General features: G+C 42.3%; 2 protein-coding genes across 3 annotated transcripts in view; both read left to right on the plus strand.

Moving 5' to 3' along the window:
• Btbd1 (BTB domain containing 1) overlaps positions 1-5,166 on the plus strand; it is a 29,427-nt gene extending 24,261 nt beyond the window's left edge. Inside the window, exons 6-8 of one of the 2 annotated variants that reach the window (XM_005077834.4) lie at positions 554-641; positions 2,939-3,085; positions 3,493-5,166. In XM_005077834.4, coding sequence (XP_005077891.1) covers positions 554-641; positions 2,939-3,085; positions 3,493-3,651 — 394 coding nt within the window. In that variant the 3' untranslated portion in view covers positions 3,652-5,166. Of the gene's footprint in view, positions 1-553; positions 642-1,213; positions 1,444-2,938; positions 3,086-3,492 lie in introns of those variants that run through there. The other variant, XM_040729305.1, reaches the window with a different exon arrangement.
• Positions 5,167-8,814: 3,648 nt separating this feature from the next.
• On the plus strand, positions 8,815-15,438 carry CUNH15orf40 (chromosome unknown C15orf40 homolog). Its single transcript, XM_005077837.4, has 5 exons — positions 8,815-8,952; positions 10,156-10,282; positions 11,729-11,856; positions 14,377-14,484; positions 15,117-15,438. The coding sequence occupies exons 1-4, from the start codon at positions 8,860-8,862 to the stop codon at positions 14,470-14,472; spliced, it is 444 nt and encodes a 147-aa protein (XP_005077894.2). The 5' UTR covers positions 8,815-8,859; the 3' UTR covers positions 14,473-14,484; positions 15,117-15,438.
• The last annotated feature ends 1,144 nt before the right edge of the window (positions 15,439-16,582 follow it).

Here is a 16,582-nt window from a genome sequence, read left to right on the forward strand (position 1 = left end):
TCCACCAATGTAAGTTGGTGCTTGTTTCTACCCATCTACCATCAACTGTTAGTTTAGTGCATTTACTTCTCTTAGCACAATTTATAATTATTATTTATCCCTTCTCTTGTTTATCACTGTCTCCCATGTGGCAAAAATAAAAACTACCTTGCTCACCATTGTTCCCTGACAAGCCACACATAGTGACTGAATATGATAGGCCCTTAGCAAGTATTCACAGAACTGATATAGTACGTCCAAGATTGCGACTTTGAACTTAATGACTAGGATGTTCATGAGGGAGATTTGGATGAGTGTAGTACAGAACCCACCATTACAATAAAAGCAGGTGTTTAAAGTTACAATCCTAAACTAAACAGAACAAATCCTACTTGAGTTTCTCTTCAGTTCACATTAGGATTTGTGGGCAATAAAGACATCTTCAAAAGTGTCTTTATGATAATATTCTTTTTGTAAGTAAAATCCAGGTAATACTTTAAAAAGCTCTAACCTTCAAAATACAAACACTTAGAGAATTGTTTATGTTATTTTGTAACTGGATCCTTTCTCACAGGTTCACAGTTAACAGAAGAATTTCTGTAGTTGGATTTGGTTTGTATGGATCTATTCATGGGCCCACGGATTATCAAGTGAATATACAGGTAATTTCCATCCCTGTTGTCACCTGTGATATAGTAGCAACTTTGCAATAAATATTGTCTTGACAAAAACCCAGATTTCATTGTCATTGTCAAAGGAATCAGGAAGCAGCAGTAGTATCTTTTTTTTTTTTTTTTTTTGGTTTTTCAGACAGGGTTTCTCTGTGGCTTTGGAGGCTGTCCTGGAACTCACTTTGTAGACCAGGCTGGCCTCGAACTCACAGAGATCCACCTGCCTCTGCCTCCCGAGTGCTGGGATTAAAGGCGTGTGCCACCAACGCCCGGCTAGCAGTAGTATGTTAAAACATTTTTGTTCTGTGGTTGTTGTAAAAATTGTGGTTTCAGGAAATTGGGATCCTCTAGAAAAGTAGTAGCATAGCTGGAGGTAACTTTTGTCCAGGAAACCCTTACAGTAATTCCTGTTTTATTGACTTAAAATGCCCTTCTGCCCTTTCATGTGCCTTGAAACTATGGCATTACTTCACGCCGCCTCCAACTCTCTTGATTTAGGAGTGTCTGAATAATACTGCACATTCTTCTTTTGCTTTGTTTTTGTGTTTGTTTCATTCTGACAGGGGCTTGCATCTGAGGATGGTCTGAAGTTGTCATCCTTCTACTCCTGTCTTCCTAGTACTGAGGCTATACAAGGCATGTGCCGGCATGCTGCTCTGTCTGTTCTTTAGGGCTGCCCCACCTCAGTTCTCCCAGACAGGGCTCTGAAGTTAACACCACCTTGTTCCAGCTTCTAATGAGCTGCTGCTCTTTGGATTGCATACTCCGTCAAGTAAAATTATTTTTGAAAACACACCAGTGTTATTCTTTTATTTATGAACTATACAATACTGTGTCTGTATTTTATACATAAAGTAAAAAAAATGGGAGAAAAGAAAGTAAAACATGTTTCAAGCTTTTATCAATAAAGCAAAAATGTACCTTATAAATGTTACCGCTGTATTCTCTTTAATAGTAAAATCTTTGAACCCTGTAGTTAACTGTAGCAGTTGCATCACTCAAAGACTGCCCCCACCCCCTTCGATCTCAGTTCTCCAAAATCCCATGGGACAGCAGGATTGAAGCAACAAGGGTGTAAATTGATGGTAATCGATGCAAGATGTTGAAAATAAATCCATATGCTAATAATGGCACCTTGTTTTAGTGTAATGGTATTTTCTAGAGATTTTAATTTGATAGAACTGACCTCTTTTATTGAACAGTAGTAGACACTTGAAAAGTATATTCACTGAGAGTGGTGGTGCACACCTTTAATCCTAACCCTTGAGTGTTCTAGTCCAGCTAGGGTTACTTAGTGAGATCTTGTCTTTGAAGGGAGGTGGGGCAGGTTATATTAGTAAATGGCATGTATGGCTTAGTTTTCACAGACACTCCCCCGCCCCCCTCCAGTAACCACTGTTCAGACTTAAGCTTTAGGTGGGTTTTGCCCATTTCATTTCTGTTTCCTAGACTGTTGGCAGAAAGGCAGGCAGACGTGTGAGGCTTGTCCCATGTATGGAAGCCCTCCTAGTAACTTGGTAAGCTCTGACTTGAGCTTTTCAAGCCATCCTCCATGAAGCTTCACACCCTTTAACAAAAGCAGCTTCCTCTCTGTCCAGCTTCTTGTCTTCTGAACTGGCACTGCCTGCACATTTCCTTTATTGGTTTGACTCTCCTGGAGGGTGTCCTGTAATGTCCCCATATATCACTTAAAACTGATAAGATAGAATTAACTTAATTATTCACAGACATGGCAGTGCATTCAAGGGCATTTTAATTTCAGTAAATACCGAAGCAAAATGTTGAGATGATTATCCTATGAATAAGACATGGGCTAATCAAGGAGGAAAGATTTTTTCCCCCCTCCAATATCTTAAGTCCATCTCCCCACCCCACCGAAAACAGGGTATCTCTGCATATCCCTGGCTGCTCTGGAACTCGCTTTGCAAACTAGACTGGCCTCAAACTCACAGAGACTCACCTGTTTCTGCCTCCCAAGTGATGGGACTAAACGTGTGCACCACCACAGCCTGGCTCAAGTCCACATTCTAAAGTGTTTTGTGTGGAAGCCCTCTTCTGCAGCCAAGACCCTGTTGCCTGATGCCTTCTGCGTTCTTCCTGGGATGCATGAGTTAAAGAGGTGTTTTCCGATCATTAACTGCTTTTAAAATGCTTCTTTGATAATTAGATAAGTAGAGAAAAATTAGAATATGGAAAGTCCATGTCAACTTCTAAAGACTTCATATTCTTTTCTACAACACTGTTACAATTTAACTTAAATGTTACTTCTTTTTTTTTAAAAATCACAGATCATTGAATATGAGAAAAAACAAACCTTGGGACAAAATGATACCGGATTTAGTTGTGATGGGACTGCTAACACATTCAGGGTCATGTTCAAAGAACCTATAGAGATCCTGCCCAATGTATGTTACACAGCATGCGCAACACTCAAGGTAAGAAGAGCCGCTCAGCTCCACAGGCTGCACCTGCTCTGCACTCTCATGAGGCTCCTGACTTCCGTGTTCTACAGAGTCACTGTTACAGGAGTCTCTTAGAAAGGGGAAGAGGGAGGTGGAGCCAAGAAACTCCACTGCATTAAGTGCTCCCCAGCCCTACACTGTTTTGAGAGAAAAGTTCTTCCCAAGAACTTCCCCTTTGGCTAAAGAAATTGACCTTTCCACAGTTGTTAATGGCCTACCTCTGTATGTTTCTAATTGTATTTACCTGAAAACTTCATATTTCATTAAATGACTGAAATTTTATACGGGATCTGAAATGACTAGGGTAGACCAGTAGTCAAATGAGAACATGTTGAGTGTGTATTCCAGATGCAGTCACTAAACCATTTATTCTCATTTAGGGTCCAGATTCTCACTACGGCACAAAAGGACTGAAGAAAGTAGTACATGAGACCCCTGCTGCAAGCAAGACTGTTTTCCTATTTTTCAGCTCCCCTGGCAATAACAATGGCACTTCGATAGAAGATGGACAAATACCAGAAATAATATTTTATACATAATCTAGTGTTAACGACCATTCAGTCTAATCTTAAACATAAACAAGTGGCCACAAATAGTTTGAGTGTCATGAGTATTTATAATTACAGAATAAGAAACATTTTAGTTTCTTTGAGGAGGTAAAAAAGTTTATTTAAATCTCTGCATGATTCAAAGGCAGATTTTCCATTTTCTCATAACCCAGTTTGTGTGAAAACCGCAGTCTTTCCGCTTCGTCTTGTGTGATCCATAGGTCTGCTGACTTGTGATCTTTCAATAGTTTGGGAATTGAAAGATTTTTGTCATATGTAGCAGATACGAGTATTTGCGCTTTTTAAAAAACTTTTGTTTTTACTATTTTGAAAGTTAGGTGAAATGGGTCAGTATTCTTACAGAACTCTTTTTAACTCAGATAATTTCAGAAAATTAAGAAAACTAACTTTGTATTTGGGATTTTGAAATATGTGGTTGCTAGCATTTGGAATAATGCTAAAAAGTAAACCTAAAAAAGCACCCAAGAAAAATTTCAGTTCATTTACAGAAAAAGGTATTTTGTAATAGTATAGTAGTGTATTGCATAGTACTGTTTTAAATCTGTAAGTGGAGTTTGTATAAATTCACAATAATTGATATAAATAGATCTATAGGGATGATCTGAGATGATTCTTTATCACTCCCATCCCACTATGTCTGTCATGATGCTGCCAGTAATTCCTAGATGGTTGAGATACGATGGAGGTGCTGACAGATACCACTGTAGCATTGCAGTAACTGTACACAGCAAGGAAGGAGATAAAATACTAAGTTCCTGACAGCTGCTTTGAAATCATGAAGCTGTCCAACTAGTCACTCCTGTTTAAAAGGAAGGAGGCTTTTTTGTCACCTATATAGTTCTATCCAAGAAGCAAAATGCTTGATATGCTTATGTGACTGGCACATCTATAAGAGAGTGGGTCAGAAGAATATCTGGCAGTGTGATGATTCTGCATTTTTATATAAAACTGATTTTTAAAATACATGTGAGAATATTTTTCCCTTGAAAATGATTATCTTATAAAAAACCTTGCATAAATTAAGCTTAAGGGGTATTAGTCTATCAGATAGTTGTGGAAAATCATTAAAAATTCTTTCAAGTATCAACTTAAGAATTTTTTTCTAAATAGGATATGAAGGATTTCATCAAAAGTAGTAATTTGCATTTTCAAGAGGACAGGGAGGTAATGTGTTGGTGGCTAGGGTCTCTTGAAGTTGCTGAAGAAAGGGAATTGCTTCTTGTTTACTCTGGTACCATGATCTTATGTTGTCAGCCTCAGTTAGCTGGAATACCCACTAATGTGTGATTCTGCTAAAATGAAGTTTAGCAAAGACCAGTAGGGGGGTATTAACAAGTATTGCATGCCAGACATAAGGTAGTGCCATCCATATGCCTTGCTTTTTACCGAACAACTATAATGGAATGTACAAGAAACTGAACCACTCACTGACATTGGGACATCACCTGGAATCTTTAAAATAAATTTATCATTTTTGTTTATCAATTTTTTTGTCATCTGCCTTTTTTTCCTTCTAAAAGTTGAATATAGAGTACTTTGGAACAAAGGTTCTAGTTAACTAAAGTTTATTTCTTATGCACTTCGAATTTTAATCAATGCTTACAGAGTGGGGGCAGGTACATAAGCTGCCTAATGTGGTTTGAATGAAAACAGCCCCCAGGCTAATAGAGTGGCACTATTAGAACGTGTGGTGATAATTTTCTGTCATCTTAGTGGCTGCACATGAATCTACTGATACTTTAATTATTATCTGTGACCCCACAGTCACGCCCCTCTGACCCCTCTGGCCAATGAGGCTGAGGCTTGGAGGGCCTTCCATTCCTGTGGCCCAGGCTCTGCCATGGCCACAATATGTAGGTTTAAACTAAGTCACTCTATTTAACAACAGTGACTTGGAAGTCAGATGAGGGGATAAAAACCTGCTCGATCAGAGAAGCTGAGAAGTAACCAGCTTTGCTTTTCGGTCAGAGACCCAGCAAGAGACATTCTTCTTCACTCATCCCTGAACCAAACTCTAGTCCTGGCCTTTCCTTTCTTTTCCTCTTCTCTTTCCAGATGCCTGGCTTCTCTGGCTAATTCTGGTCAGCTAGTCACTGGTTCTCCCCCTGATTCAAGGTTAACTTACTGTCTTTCTCCTGCTGCCAGATGTAGAACTCTGTCAGCTACCTCTCCAGCACCACATTTGTCTTCCTGCCTGACAACGGATTAAACCTTTGAACCGTAAGCCAGCCCCAATTAAATGTTTTCCTTTATGAGTTCCGTGGTTATTGTGTGTTTTCATAGCAATAGAATATTGAGCAAGATACCTGGCTTGATTGAGTTCCATCTCTAGTACCAAAATGCCATTCACTGCAGCCCCACGATTACTGTGTACAGGCCTTTGCATAAACATGTGTTGGTATTACAATGTCCAGACAAAAAAATTAACATTTAGAAAGGTTACTGGGTACAATTTCAAGTCTTTATGCCCCAAGTGACTGAGCAGGGAAAATACTTGGTTGAGTTACCAAGAGTTGGTGGTTGTGATGTACACCTTCAGATCCAAATAGCCAGAGAAAGGTGGCTCAGTCAGCCTGTTATACAGAGTGAGTTCCAGGACCACACAGATGCTGTCTCAAAAAACAAAACAAAACAAAAACACCACTTAAATAAGACTAATGTACCAATTCCTAAAAAAAAAAAAAAAAAAGTATTCCTACAAAGTATTTCTATTCTAATGTCTACCCAACAAATTAAGTTGTAACATTTGTACTTTCAAGCATTGTGTTTTAGGTACACCAAAAAAGAAAAAAATAAATTTGACTAACTTCTATCTACCGTAGAATATCAATACATTTAAAAGTATTCCTACAAAAGCATCGTCATCCTATTATCAACTGAACAAATCAAGATGTAATGTTTGTACTTCCAAAATTGTATTTTAGGTCCACATAAAGTTTTAGATAGACAAACTTTCAAACAAAAAATGGAATAAAAATACAGGAGAAAAGAGTATGGCCGCCAAATGTTGTACATGAAACACAATGTTCAGCATTCACTGTCATTCTTCTCTTGCTAGTTAGTGTTTTCCTCTGTCTTCTGTCTCTGTTCTTGTCCTCACAGTCATGTGAACTGACCAAACTGAGCAAAATACATAAGAGTGACCATGAGCATTTACTTTTACTGCATACTTTAACTCTTACGCTGGAGTAAGATTTTCAAGACCAAATTTAAAATGGAATCTAAGATTTACAATTGGTTTCACCATCGGGATCACTGCCCCTGTCCTGGTTTGGGTGCGGCAGATTGAGCTGAGGGCTCGTGTTCTTTCTGGCTGGTGTGAGGAAGTCCTGTGCTTCCTTACAGGATACTTCTTCCCTCTCCTTTCACCCATCTAGCCACCTGCCAGGCACCATCAGTAATTCACCTACATGTGTCCCCTCCCTTTAACATGAAAAAAAAAAAACTCACTACAGTATAATTTTGGTTCCGCTTTGTGCCTCGATTGTAATTTATTTCAAAAGAAATAGGTGTGTGGTTTAACACGTGGATCCCTGTCTGAGCCTTAAGGCAGTTTTTCAGCCACTTCCTTCTCATGACCACATCACATAACCTCGTCTTTTGGAACTGATGTCTCTGGGAGAGTAAATTGAGATGCCCCGTTCTGATCACAACTTTAATGGCTGTTTTCAGCACTCACATTCAATCCCACTTGTTACTGGATCTGAACGATGCAGCCCTTAGACATTTCTGTCTTGTCAACCCTCTTGACTGACTTCCCTATTTAGTTAGTTATGGGTTTTTAACCACTTTGGTGACACCCAGTCTTCTTGTATACACTCAGGTCGCTGTGATTGCCTGCATTACTGGTTGGCTCCCTAGCTGCTGAGACCAGGCATTCATAGTTTGGGGTGTAGCTTAGTGGCAGAACATGTATTCAGCGTCAAAAATAAAATGATGTTAAGTGGAGATTGGGGTTTTGGTTTCCTCTGACTCCAGCCTGAATCAGATTGCCAGTGCCACAGCTCTGCCATTTTCCAAACGCTTTATAACTATTCCTTAGTCCTTTCCTTCAGCATATCCCCACCCCTGGCTAGAGAACCCTCTTCTAGCTCATTCCCATGCTTTCAAATGCTTTTCCTATCCGTTTCAAAAAATAAAGTCCCTGAGTATCTCAAGGCCCCCAGATTCCTGTCACTTCACAGCAAAGTGTAACATATTATCTACACACTTCTATTTATCCACTAAAAGCGCCCCCATCTGGGTCACTGATACCACTAATTTCCTAGATCTGTGAACACCTGGTCATTTCTCTGGTCTTGTGCCAGCTGCCAGCTGACCACTCCTTCCCGTTTGAAGCAATCTCCATTAGCTGCAGTTACACTGTACTTCCTCCGGCTGGTGTTCAGTTGTGGCTTGTCTCCCTGCCCTTCTTGCTCTGCGCTGCACTCACTGCACGGCAGTTCGGCACATTTGGAATGTCTCTGACGATCCATTTCCTTCTTGTTACCATCTGTTCTCTATGCTTCATTTGGGCATTCGATAGCTTCGTAACTATTCCTCTTGGATGTCTCCAATCATTTAAAACTTACTGTACCCTAAAAACTCACCTCAAACTGCCAGCCCTGATCACTAGCCCCAGACTTGGGCATCTTCAGTCTTAGTTGCTACGTGTGATCTTTCCTCCACGTCTGACCATTCAGGACCAAAGATCCTCAGATGGTTACAATCCACCTCCCATTTAGGTGGCAGATGTCTTGCCACCTCTAGGCATATGTTGTCCACACATTGTAACCTAACCGCACAAGGCCAGTCCCTAACTTAAGCGCGCGCATTGACTTGCCTCTGCGCCACTCTCACGAGTGGTTGTATTCTGTTTGGCAGTGTATCTCCTCTCCTTTCGCACTGCACTGTGAGAATTGCCACGATGCCTCGTGGGTCATGTGAACGACGAGGCTGTCCTTGTCACTCACTCCTAAGGACAGGCGACAGCTTTACCCACGCTCACAAAGAGGGCTCACCACATGATCACACCCCAGGCAGTCAGGTTCCAAAAGAACGAAACCCGCGCCATCCAGACGCAAGGTGGCGCTCTCAGATGATGGCCGGACGCGCACGCCGCGGACTGAAGCGGCGTGCGCAGGCGCACAGGACTCTTCCGCCGCGCGGTGGCTCTCTTCGGCGGCCTGTGGGCTTGGGATGCTGCAGCTCGTTGTGGGTCGCGGCGCTTTGGCCCCTGCTAGGTTCCTGTCTAGTTCCGCGATGCCTAAGAAAGCCGGGGCGACGAGCAAGGCCAGTGGCAAGTCCCATGGTGTGGAGAGGGTAGGCCACCGGGCTACACCAGCAGGAAACAGAAGCAGCGCCTGGAGGGTGTAGGATCGGGTCCAGCCTTCCTGGGTCACACATTAGCCCGTCTGAGGACCACCGAGCCTAGGCTCCACTGCACACCTGCTAGCCTCTGCCTCGCTCCCGCACTTCGAGGGTTTCACTTCCCGGCATGCTGTGTCGTCTGCCTTCCTCTGGTCAAGGAGACAGCACTCCCTCCCTGATATCTTCCTTCTCCAGCTCCAACTCCTTTCAATGACCCAGCTCAGGCACCGCCACCTACTGGCACCTTCCCCAGCTCCCCAGCCCTGGCTGCCTTTCTCCATGCAGAAATACATGTACTGTGTATGTGTGCTTCACTGGTGCAATGAGCACAGTTAAGTACTTTATTCTGGTTCTCTCGCGTTGTGGCCCCAGCCCCTTTAGGTCTGGGAGTGTCTCTTCACACTCAGTCTGCACACTGCCCTGGAATTCACGAGTAAAAAGTTCTTAGCATGGCATAAATGCTAAGTGCCAGTCATTATTGATCTTTCTGCAATCCACCCCTCACCCTCTCACCCACTCCGAGCTTTAGTATGCATTGGGTGTAAAGATGACTAATTAATAGTTCTACTCTTGAGGAATAGGAACTATAAAGCAGACTATAGGACAAGAACTTTTTGGGGGGGGGGGGGGGTTCAAGACAGGGTTTCTCTGTGGCTTTGGATACTGTCCTGGAACTAGCTCTTGTAGACCAGGCTGGTCTTGAACTCACAGAGATCCGCCTGCCTCTGCCTCTCCATTGCTGGGATTAAAGGCGTGGGCCACCACCACCCACTATAGGAACAAGTTCCGAGGTAGCCAGAATGAGATCTGAACACACACACACACACACACACACACACACACACACACTTCCAGCTTTAGGCTACACCAAATAAATAAGTAATAAATAGTCTCTACGTGTTGGGAAAGCAGCATGAAGGTGCAGAGGTCAGAGTCAGGCCTTCCAAGGCCGTATAACACTGGGTTGATGGGAGGCTGGCTGAGTCCTTGATGGATGTGGGGGGAAACTCCTCGGTGACCAGTTGCTGGACTGTAACCCAGTTAGTGAAGGTGAGGGGTAGTACGGGGTACGTAAAAGCGTGATGAAGTATTTTGTAACCTGTAAAATTGTGTGTGTCATTTCAGGGTAAAAACCAAACCAAGGAACCTGAGACACCACCTCCTCCTGCTGGGCCTGTGGCAACTGATCCTAAAGGTTGTGTCACCATTGCCATCCATGCCAAACCTGGCTCCAAACAGAATGCTGTGACAGGTACATCTGAGCACTGATGGGATTCGTGTGTGGATCAGGCTCTTCACCTGCTCTCTGCCGTGTTAGCTGACAGCCTACCCTGTGACTATAGATGCTATTTTTATATCTGATATAGAGGCTTCTCTGTTTAAAAACACTGTGTTTCCATACAAAGGTATTTGAAACAAAATATGCAATATTTAATACCAAGTTAGATGGAAACCATTGTATCTCTCCCTTTTTAAAGATGTGGTGCTTTGCAGATGGCCTGGTTACGTGTACCAGTAATTCATGAGTGCCTAGGAACTGAGGCAGGGGGATCTTGAGTTTGAGGTCAGTCAGGAACAAGTCCCCGTCCCTAAACAACAAAACATTTGGGTGGCACACATAAGGAAACATATAACCTAGACTGCCCTTGGTTTTTCTTGTTTTGAAAATTAGAGACACTGAAAGGAGCGATACTTTGGTGTAGTGTAATGATCATTAACCTGAAAACCAGGAGAGAGCCTGAGCCCTGACACCCTGCCTAGTTCCTAAGCAAGGGTAAAGTTGGAGCTGAATTGTCTTAAAAATCTCTATTTTCAAGATAAAGCTTTGCATACCATTTTTTTTATTTTTATATTTTGAAAATACTACAACCAAAACCCAAGTGCTAGATAGGCCTGGCCATGTTACCTTGTATCTGTTGCCCATACTTTGACCAGTTTTTCTTGCTTGCTTCCTTGCTTTTTTTCAGATAAGACTTGCTGTGTAGCCTATGCTGGGCTCAAACTTACCTTCTGCCTCAGCCTCTCAAGTGCAAGGATTGTAGGTTTGTGCCACACCAAGCCCAACCTTTTGGTCAGTGTTTTCTTTTTTCTTTCTTTTTCTTTTTTTTTTTTTTTTTTTTTTTTTTTTTGGTTTTACGAGACAGGGTTTCTCCATATTGTTTTGGAGGCTGTTATTATGACATGCTTTAGGAAAGCTTATATGCCCCTAATTGTTAGATACATGTTACGTGCACTGAACATTGGAGGCATTTAAGATACACATCACAAAAGATAGGAACCTAGCCTAGTGTGTCCCTTTTCCTGATGTGAAACCCTGAAGCCTGTGTGGTCTAATGTGCATCTTCATCCCTGCACTGCCTAAGTGACATTGGTGGAGCTCAGTTCCCAACTCCCTCCCTGCCTTTCTGTTCAAAGGCAATTCTAGTTGCCTAAATTCAAGAGGCTCTCTAGGACTCTGGACCTGTCCAGTCAGCAGGGTGTTCTCTTTTGTGGGTGTGTGTTCCCTAACTGTAGCTGCCTACTTAGCTGTTCACTGAGCTGTTAGTTTAATCATTTGATCCAGTCCTTGTTTGTGTGCAAGACTGCTCAGCAGCTGTGAACTGAAAGCCTGTCCCACGCATACAAATTGTTGGACAGCTCCTACCTCCATGGAGGGAGAGACCCCCTTAAGGATGAAGTTCATGCCATTTCATTCCAGATCTGACCACTGAGGCCGTGGGTGTGGCGATCGCAGCCCCTCCATCGGAGGGAGAAGCAAATGCGGAGCTCTGTCGGTATCTTTCCAAGGTCTTAGAGCTCAGGAAGAGCGATGTGGTTCTGGATAAGGTAGGTCTCTCCCTTTTAAATTAGTATATACCGATGGTAGTTCTGATCCTCTGTCTGTAAAGGGTTAGTGTATTCTGATGGTAGTTCTGATTCTGTCTGTAAAGGGGTTAGTATATTCCGATGGTAGTTCTGATCCTCTGTCTGTAAAGGGTTAGAATATTCTGATGGTAGTTCTGATCCTCTGTCTGTAAAGGCGTTAGTATATTCTGATGGTAGTTCTGATCCTCTGTAAAGGGTTAGTGTATTCTGATGGTAGTTCTGATTCTGTCTGTAAAGGGTTAGAATATTCTGATGGTAGTTCTGATCCTCTGTCTGTAAAGGGTCAGTGTATTCTTTTTTTTTTTTTTTTTTTTTTGTGGTTTTTCGAGATAGGGTTTCTCTGTAGCTTTGGAGGCTGTCCTGGAACTCACTTTGTAGACCAGGCTGGCCTCGAACTCACAGAGATCCGCCTGCCTCTGCCTCCCGAGTGCAGGGTTAGTGTATTCTGATGGTAGTTCTGATTCTGTCTGTAAAGGGTGAGTATATTCTGATGGTAGTTCTGACTTTGTCTGTAAAGGCAGTTTTAAATTTTATGTGCATGGCTGTCTTGCCTGCATTGCTGTGCACCACTTGCATCCCTGGTGCCCTCAGGGCACAAAAACTCCTAGGACTGGAGTTACAGATGGTTGTGAGCCACCATGTGGGTGCTGGGAATCAAGCCTGGGTCCTCTGGAAGAGCATTCAGTGCTCTTAACCACTGAACCATCATCTCTCCAGTCTTATAAAGCCAGTTTTAAAAAACTCATATTCATTTAAACACAACACTCTGTGACCTCATAGTCTGCTTTATCCACACTGCCTCCATCATATTGAGACTGGGCACGCTTTGTTCACAGTCCTTCATTTTGCTCATTTCTAGCATTTTTCTCCTTTCTAAATTCTACTGTACCTACTCTCAGATTAGTCTTGTCCAATTCCTCTGAATACAGTAAAATGGTTCCTGTTTGTCATCTCCGTTAAGGAGTTTGCCAGGCATTTCCGACCCCCGCTGGTTCTGCTCAGTAGGGTTCCTGTTGTGAAGACAAGTTTATATGAAGTCAATACCTTGGTTTTACTTCAGAATCATCAGAGAATGATTTTAAAACAGGCCCCAGTCTCTGTAGAGAATAGAATAGAATCCGTGTGCAAGAGAGCAGGCCAACTTTATGTCTTAAAGCTCTTCATGTGGTCTAGTGCTGTGTGTACCCTACAGTTCATATCTGGGTGATTAGTAATTGATTAATACTCTGCACCTAAAAGTCCCTCTATTCGGCTGCTTCCTTTCCCGGGTGTGACAGTAGCTTAAAGGCACATGCCACTCTTCTGTGCACATACACTCAATCTAGATAAATGCCTGCTGAAATTTTATGTTTTATAAAAGGCATGTTTCTAATAAATCTCTTTAAGAGTTGTTTTCGATGACTGTGAAATCATAGTACTTAGGTATGTGTTTCTTTTTGTTTGAAATTTTCAGAAATGTGTAACAATTTAGAAAAGAGCAATTTGTTTATATTTAGGTGTTATAAAGTTTATACTGAATTGCCATATTTAATGTTTTTAAATATTTTTCTTTTGTAATTCAAACAAATTACTTAAAACTAGAATATTGACCAGGCAGCGTGGGAAGTGCCTATAATCCCAGCACCTGAGCTAGACAGAAAGGGTCAGGGGTTCAGGTTCATCCTTGGCTACATAGTGAGTTTGAGCTAATCTGGGCCACATGAGACCCTGTTTTAAAGAAAGGAAAAAAAAAAAACTGGGTGGTGGTGGCATACACCTTTAATCCCAGCACTCAGGAAGCAGAGACAGGCGGATCCCTGAGTTCAAGGCCAGCCTGGTCTACAGAGCGTGCTCCAGGACAGGCTCCAAAACTACAGAGGAATCCTGTCTCAAAAAACAAAAACAAAACAAACAACAAAAAAAAGAAAGAAAGAAAAAGAAAAGAAATTAGAATATTGTTAACATTCATCTTGAAATTTTAATGCCAGACTTTTATTATAAAAATTGAAGTAGGAAGGAAAACCTTGGAGAGTCATACACATTTGTTTTAAGATAGAAGTGCCCTGGGCAGATTGTGCCTTAGGGTTTCTATTGCTCTGAAGAGACACCATGATCACGGCAACTCTTATAAAGGAAAACATTTAATTGAGGTAGTGGCTTACAGTTTCAGAGGTTTTAGTTCATTATCATCATGATGGGGAGCATGGCTGTGTTCAGGGAGACATGATACTGGCTACATCTTAATCAGAAGGTGACAGGAAGTGAGCTGATTGTCATATTGAGTGAAGCTTGAGCAAAAGAGACCTCAAAACCTGCCCCACAGTGACTTCCTCCAACAAGACCACACCTCCTAGTAGTGCCCTTTGGGGGCCATTTTCTTTCAAACCTCTACACTAGGCTATTGGGAGAGACTGTCTATAACACCCCATGACATGCTGCAGTAGGACAGAGGCCTGTTGCCTCTGGCAGTATTAGGATGCTAAGTGTGTCTTTCTGGTTCAGGGTGGTAAATCTCGGGAAAAGGTGGTGAAGCTCTTGGCCTCTACAACTCCAGAAGAGGTATTGGAGAAACTGAAAAAGGAAGCTGAAAAAAAATAAAGGCAAGAAGTGGTAAGTACATCCTTGAGGAGTTTTAATAAAAATACAGATGTGGATAAGTAGTGTCCAAACTTAGGGAATGGAATACATATATAAACGTAAGATTAAAATAAAACTAGAAAATGTAAGTCTAAAATAAAAGCAGGCCAGGTTGGTGGTGGCACATGCCTTTACTCCCTGCACTCAGGAGGGCAGAGGCAGGCGGACCTCTGTGAGTTTGAGACCAGCCTGGTCTACAAGAACTAGTTCCAGGACAGCCTCCAAAGCCACAGAGAAACCCTGTCTCACCACCCCCCAGCCAAAAAAAAAAAATAAAAGCAGAAAATTTAAATTTATACATTAAATATAGGCTCTAAAATCCCTCACTGTGGCGGCTGAAGAGATGCCTCAGTAGTTAAGAGCACTTGCTGCTCTCTTCCAGGGGACCTGGGCTCAGCTCCCAGCACTTGTCAGAGGGCTAACACTGACACAGTTCCAGGGTGTCCTGACATTCTTTTCTGACCTCTGAGGGTGCTTGCAGACATGTGGTTCATGTATGTATATTCCAGGCACACACATACACATTAAATAAACAAACCTTTAAAACCCCTGAGCACAGCCTGAAATATGTTACTCTAATTTCATGGCATCACTGACTTGATCAGCTGAACAAGTCAGTCAGGACGACTGACCTTACCCTTTGCTGTCTACGATGGTGCCTCTGGTGTGCAGACCAGTTGAAGATCACAGCATACAAGATGACAAGAACCGGGCTGCCTTGCCTCCCAGTGGCGCCTTTAGCCTCTTACCGCCACGGTATTTCTGGATTCTGGGGCTTTCTACTTCAGTTTACAAGTGAGAAACATTCTATGCTGCTTTACAGTCCTACCTTCTATTTTAAGATATTTGTTTAAATGCAAATATGTTTTTATATCTTTTAAAACCTGTATGGAACATTTTGTGGAAAAGTAAACAATTGCAGACTTATAACATGATGTCAGTTATTTTTGAAGACCTTGTAAATCTTCAAATCTAGAAGTTCTTAGGACTCTCCAAAGATCTTAAAAGAATAAAGAAGTGGCTGGAATGATGCAGTTAAGAATGCTTACTGCTCTTGGAGAGGTCTTGAATTCAGTTCCCAGCAACCCAACGTGTGGTGCCTCATAATTGCCTGTAACGCCAGTTCCAAGGGATCCAATGCCTCTGATCTGAGGGCACCCACACCCATATGTGCATACATATATACAGAGAGACAGACACAAATTAGAAATAAGAGAATGAAGATTCCCTGGAAGTCCTTTCCATTGTAAAGCCCGTCAGGAGTCACATCTGTGAGCTGGGTAGTGTGTCCTGCTATGCATGGAGCCTTGGGTTGGATCCCCAGCACTGCACAAACACCTGTAATCCCAGCACTCTGGAGGTCAGAGAAGGGGGTGAGACGTTCAAGATGATCCTTTACATAATAGTTTCAGGTCAGCCTGAAATACATGAGCCTATGTATCTAGATCTGCATAGGCAATAGGTATATCTCTCTCAATAATACATGTTGTGTATGTATATATGTAGCTGAAAAGATAATACATTTTGTATATTTGACCTCTGTACTCTCAATTGTGTTCTTTGAGATAGGGTCTCACTGTGTAGAAGTTGGTGTGCAGCCCTAGGCACACATGTGCTGGATTATACACAGACATGCACAGTGCCCCCAGCCAAGTTACAGTCATTGAGTAAATTATATAATTACTTTGCTGATTTGTAGTGTGTACTTTGCCGGTGCAAATGTACATGAGGAAAAATGTACTGATAACATAATCTTTAAAACCAAGTCCACAAGGAATACCGACTGTAAAAATACTTGATGAAAAAGAACTAGAAATCCATTACCAGGAGCCATGGACAAGAGCAGTTGGGAAGCTTATCCAAAGCTCAGTGCTGTTTAGGGCACAACTGGTTCACACCAGCTGCCCTGTCTTGTAAGACCTCTACCACACTGCTTCTGAATACTTGTTTTGTGTGGTGTGGGCTGGAGAACTTTCCCACAGTTCCCCGGTGTACCACAGGCATTTCGCATGGCTAAACTACAGGAAGCTGTCTCATAGAACAGAAACACAGGTCAAGGGACTGTGTTAGC

The sequence above is a fragment of the Mesocricetus auratus genome, unplaced genomic scaffold (assembly GCF_017639785.1).
Source record: "Mesocricetus auratus isolate SY011 unplaced genomic scaffold, BCM_Maur_2.0 Super-Scaffold_4256, whole genome shotgun sequence".
NCBI lineage: Eukaryota > Metazoa > Chordata > Mammalia > Rodentia > Cricetidae > Mesocricetus > Mesocricetus auratus.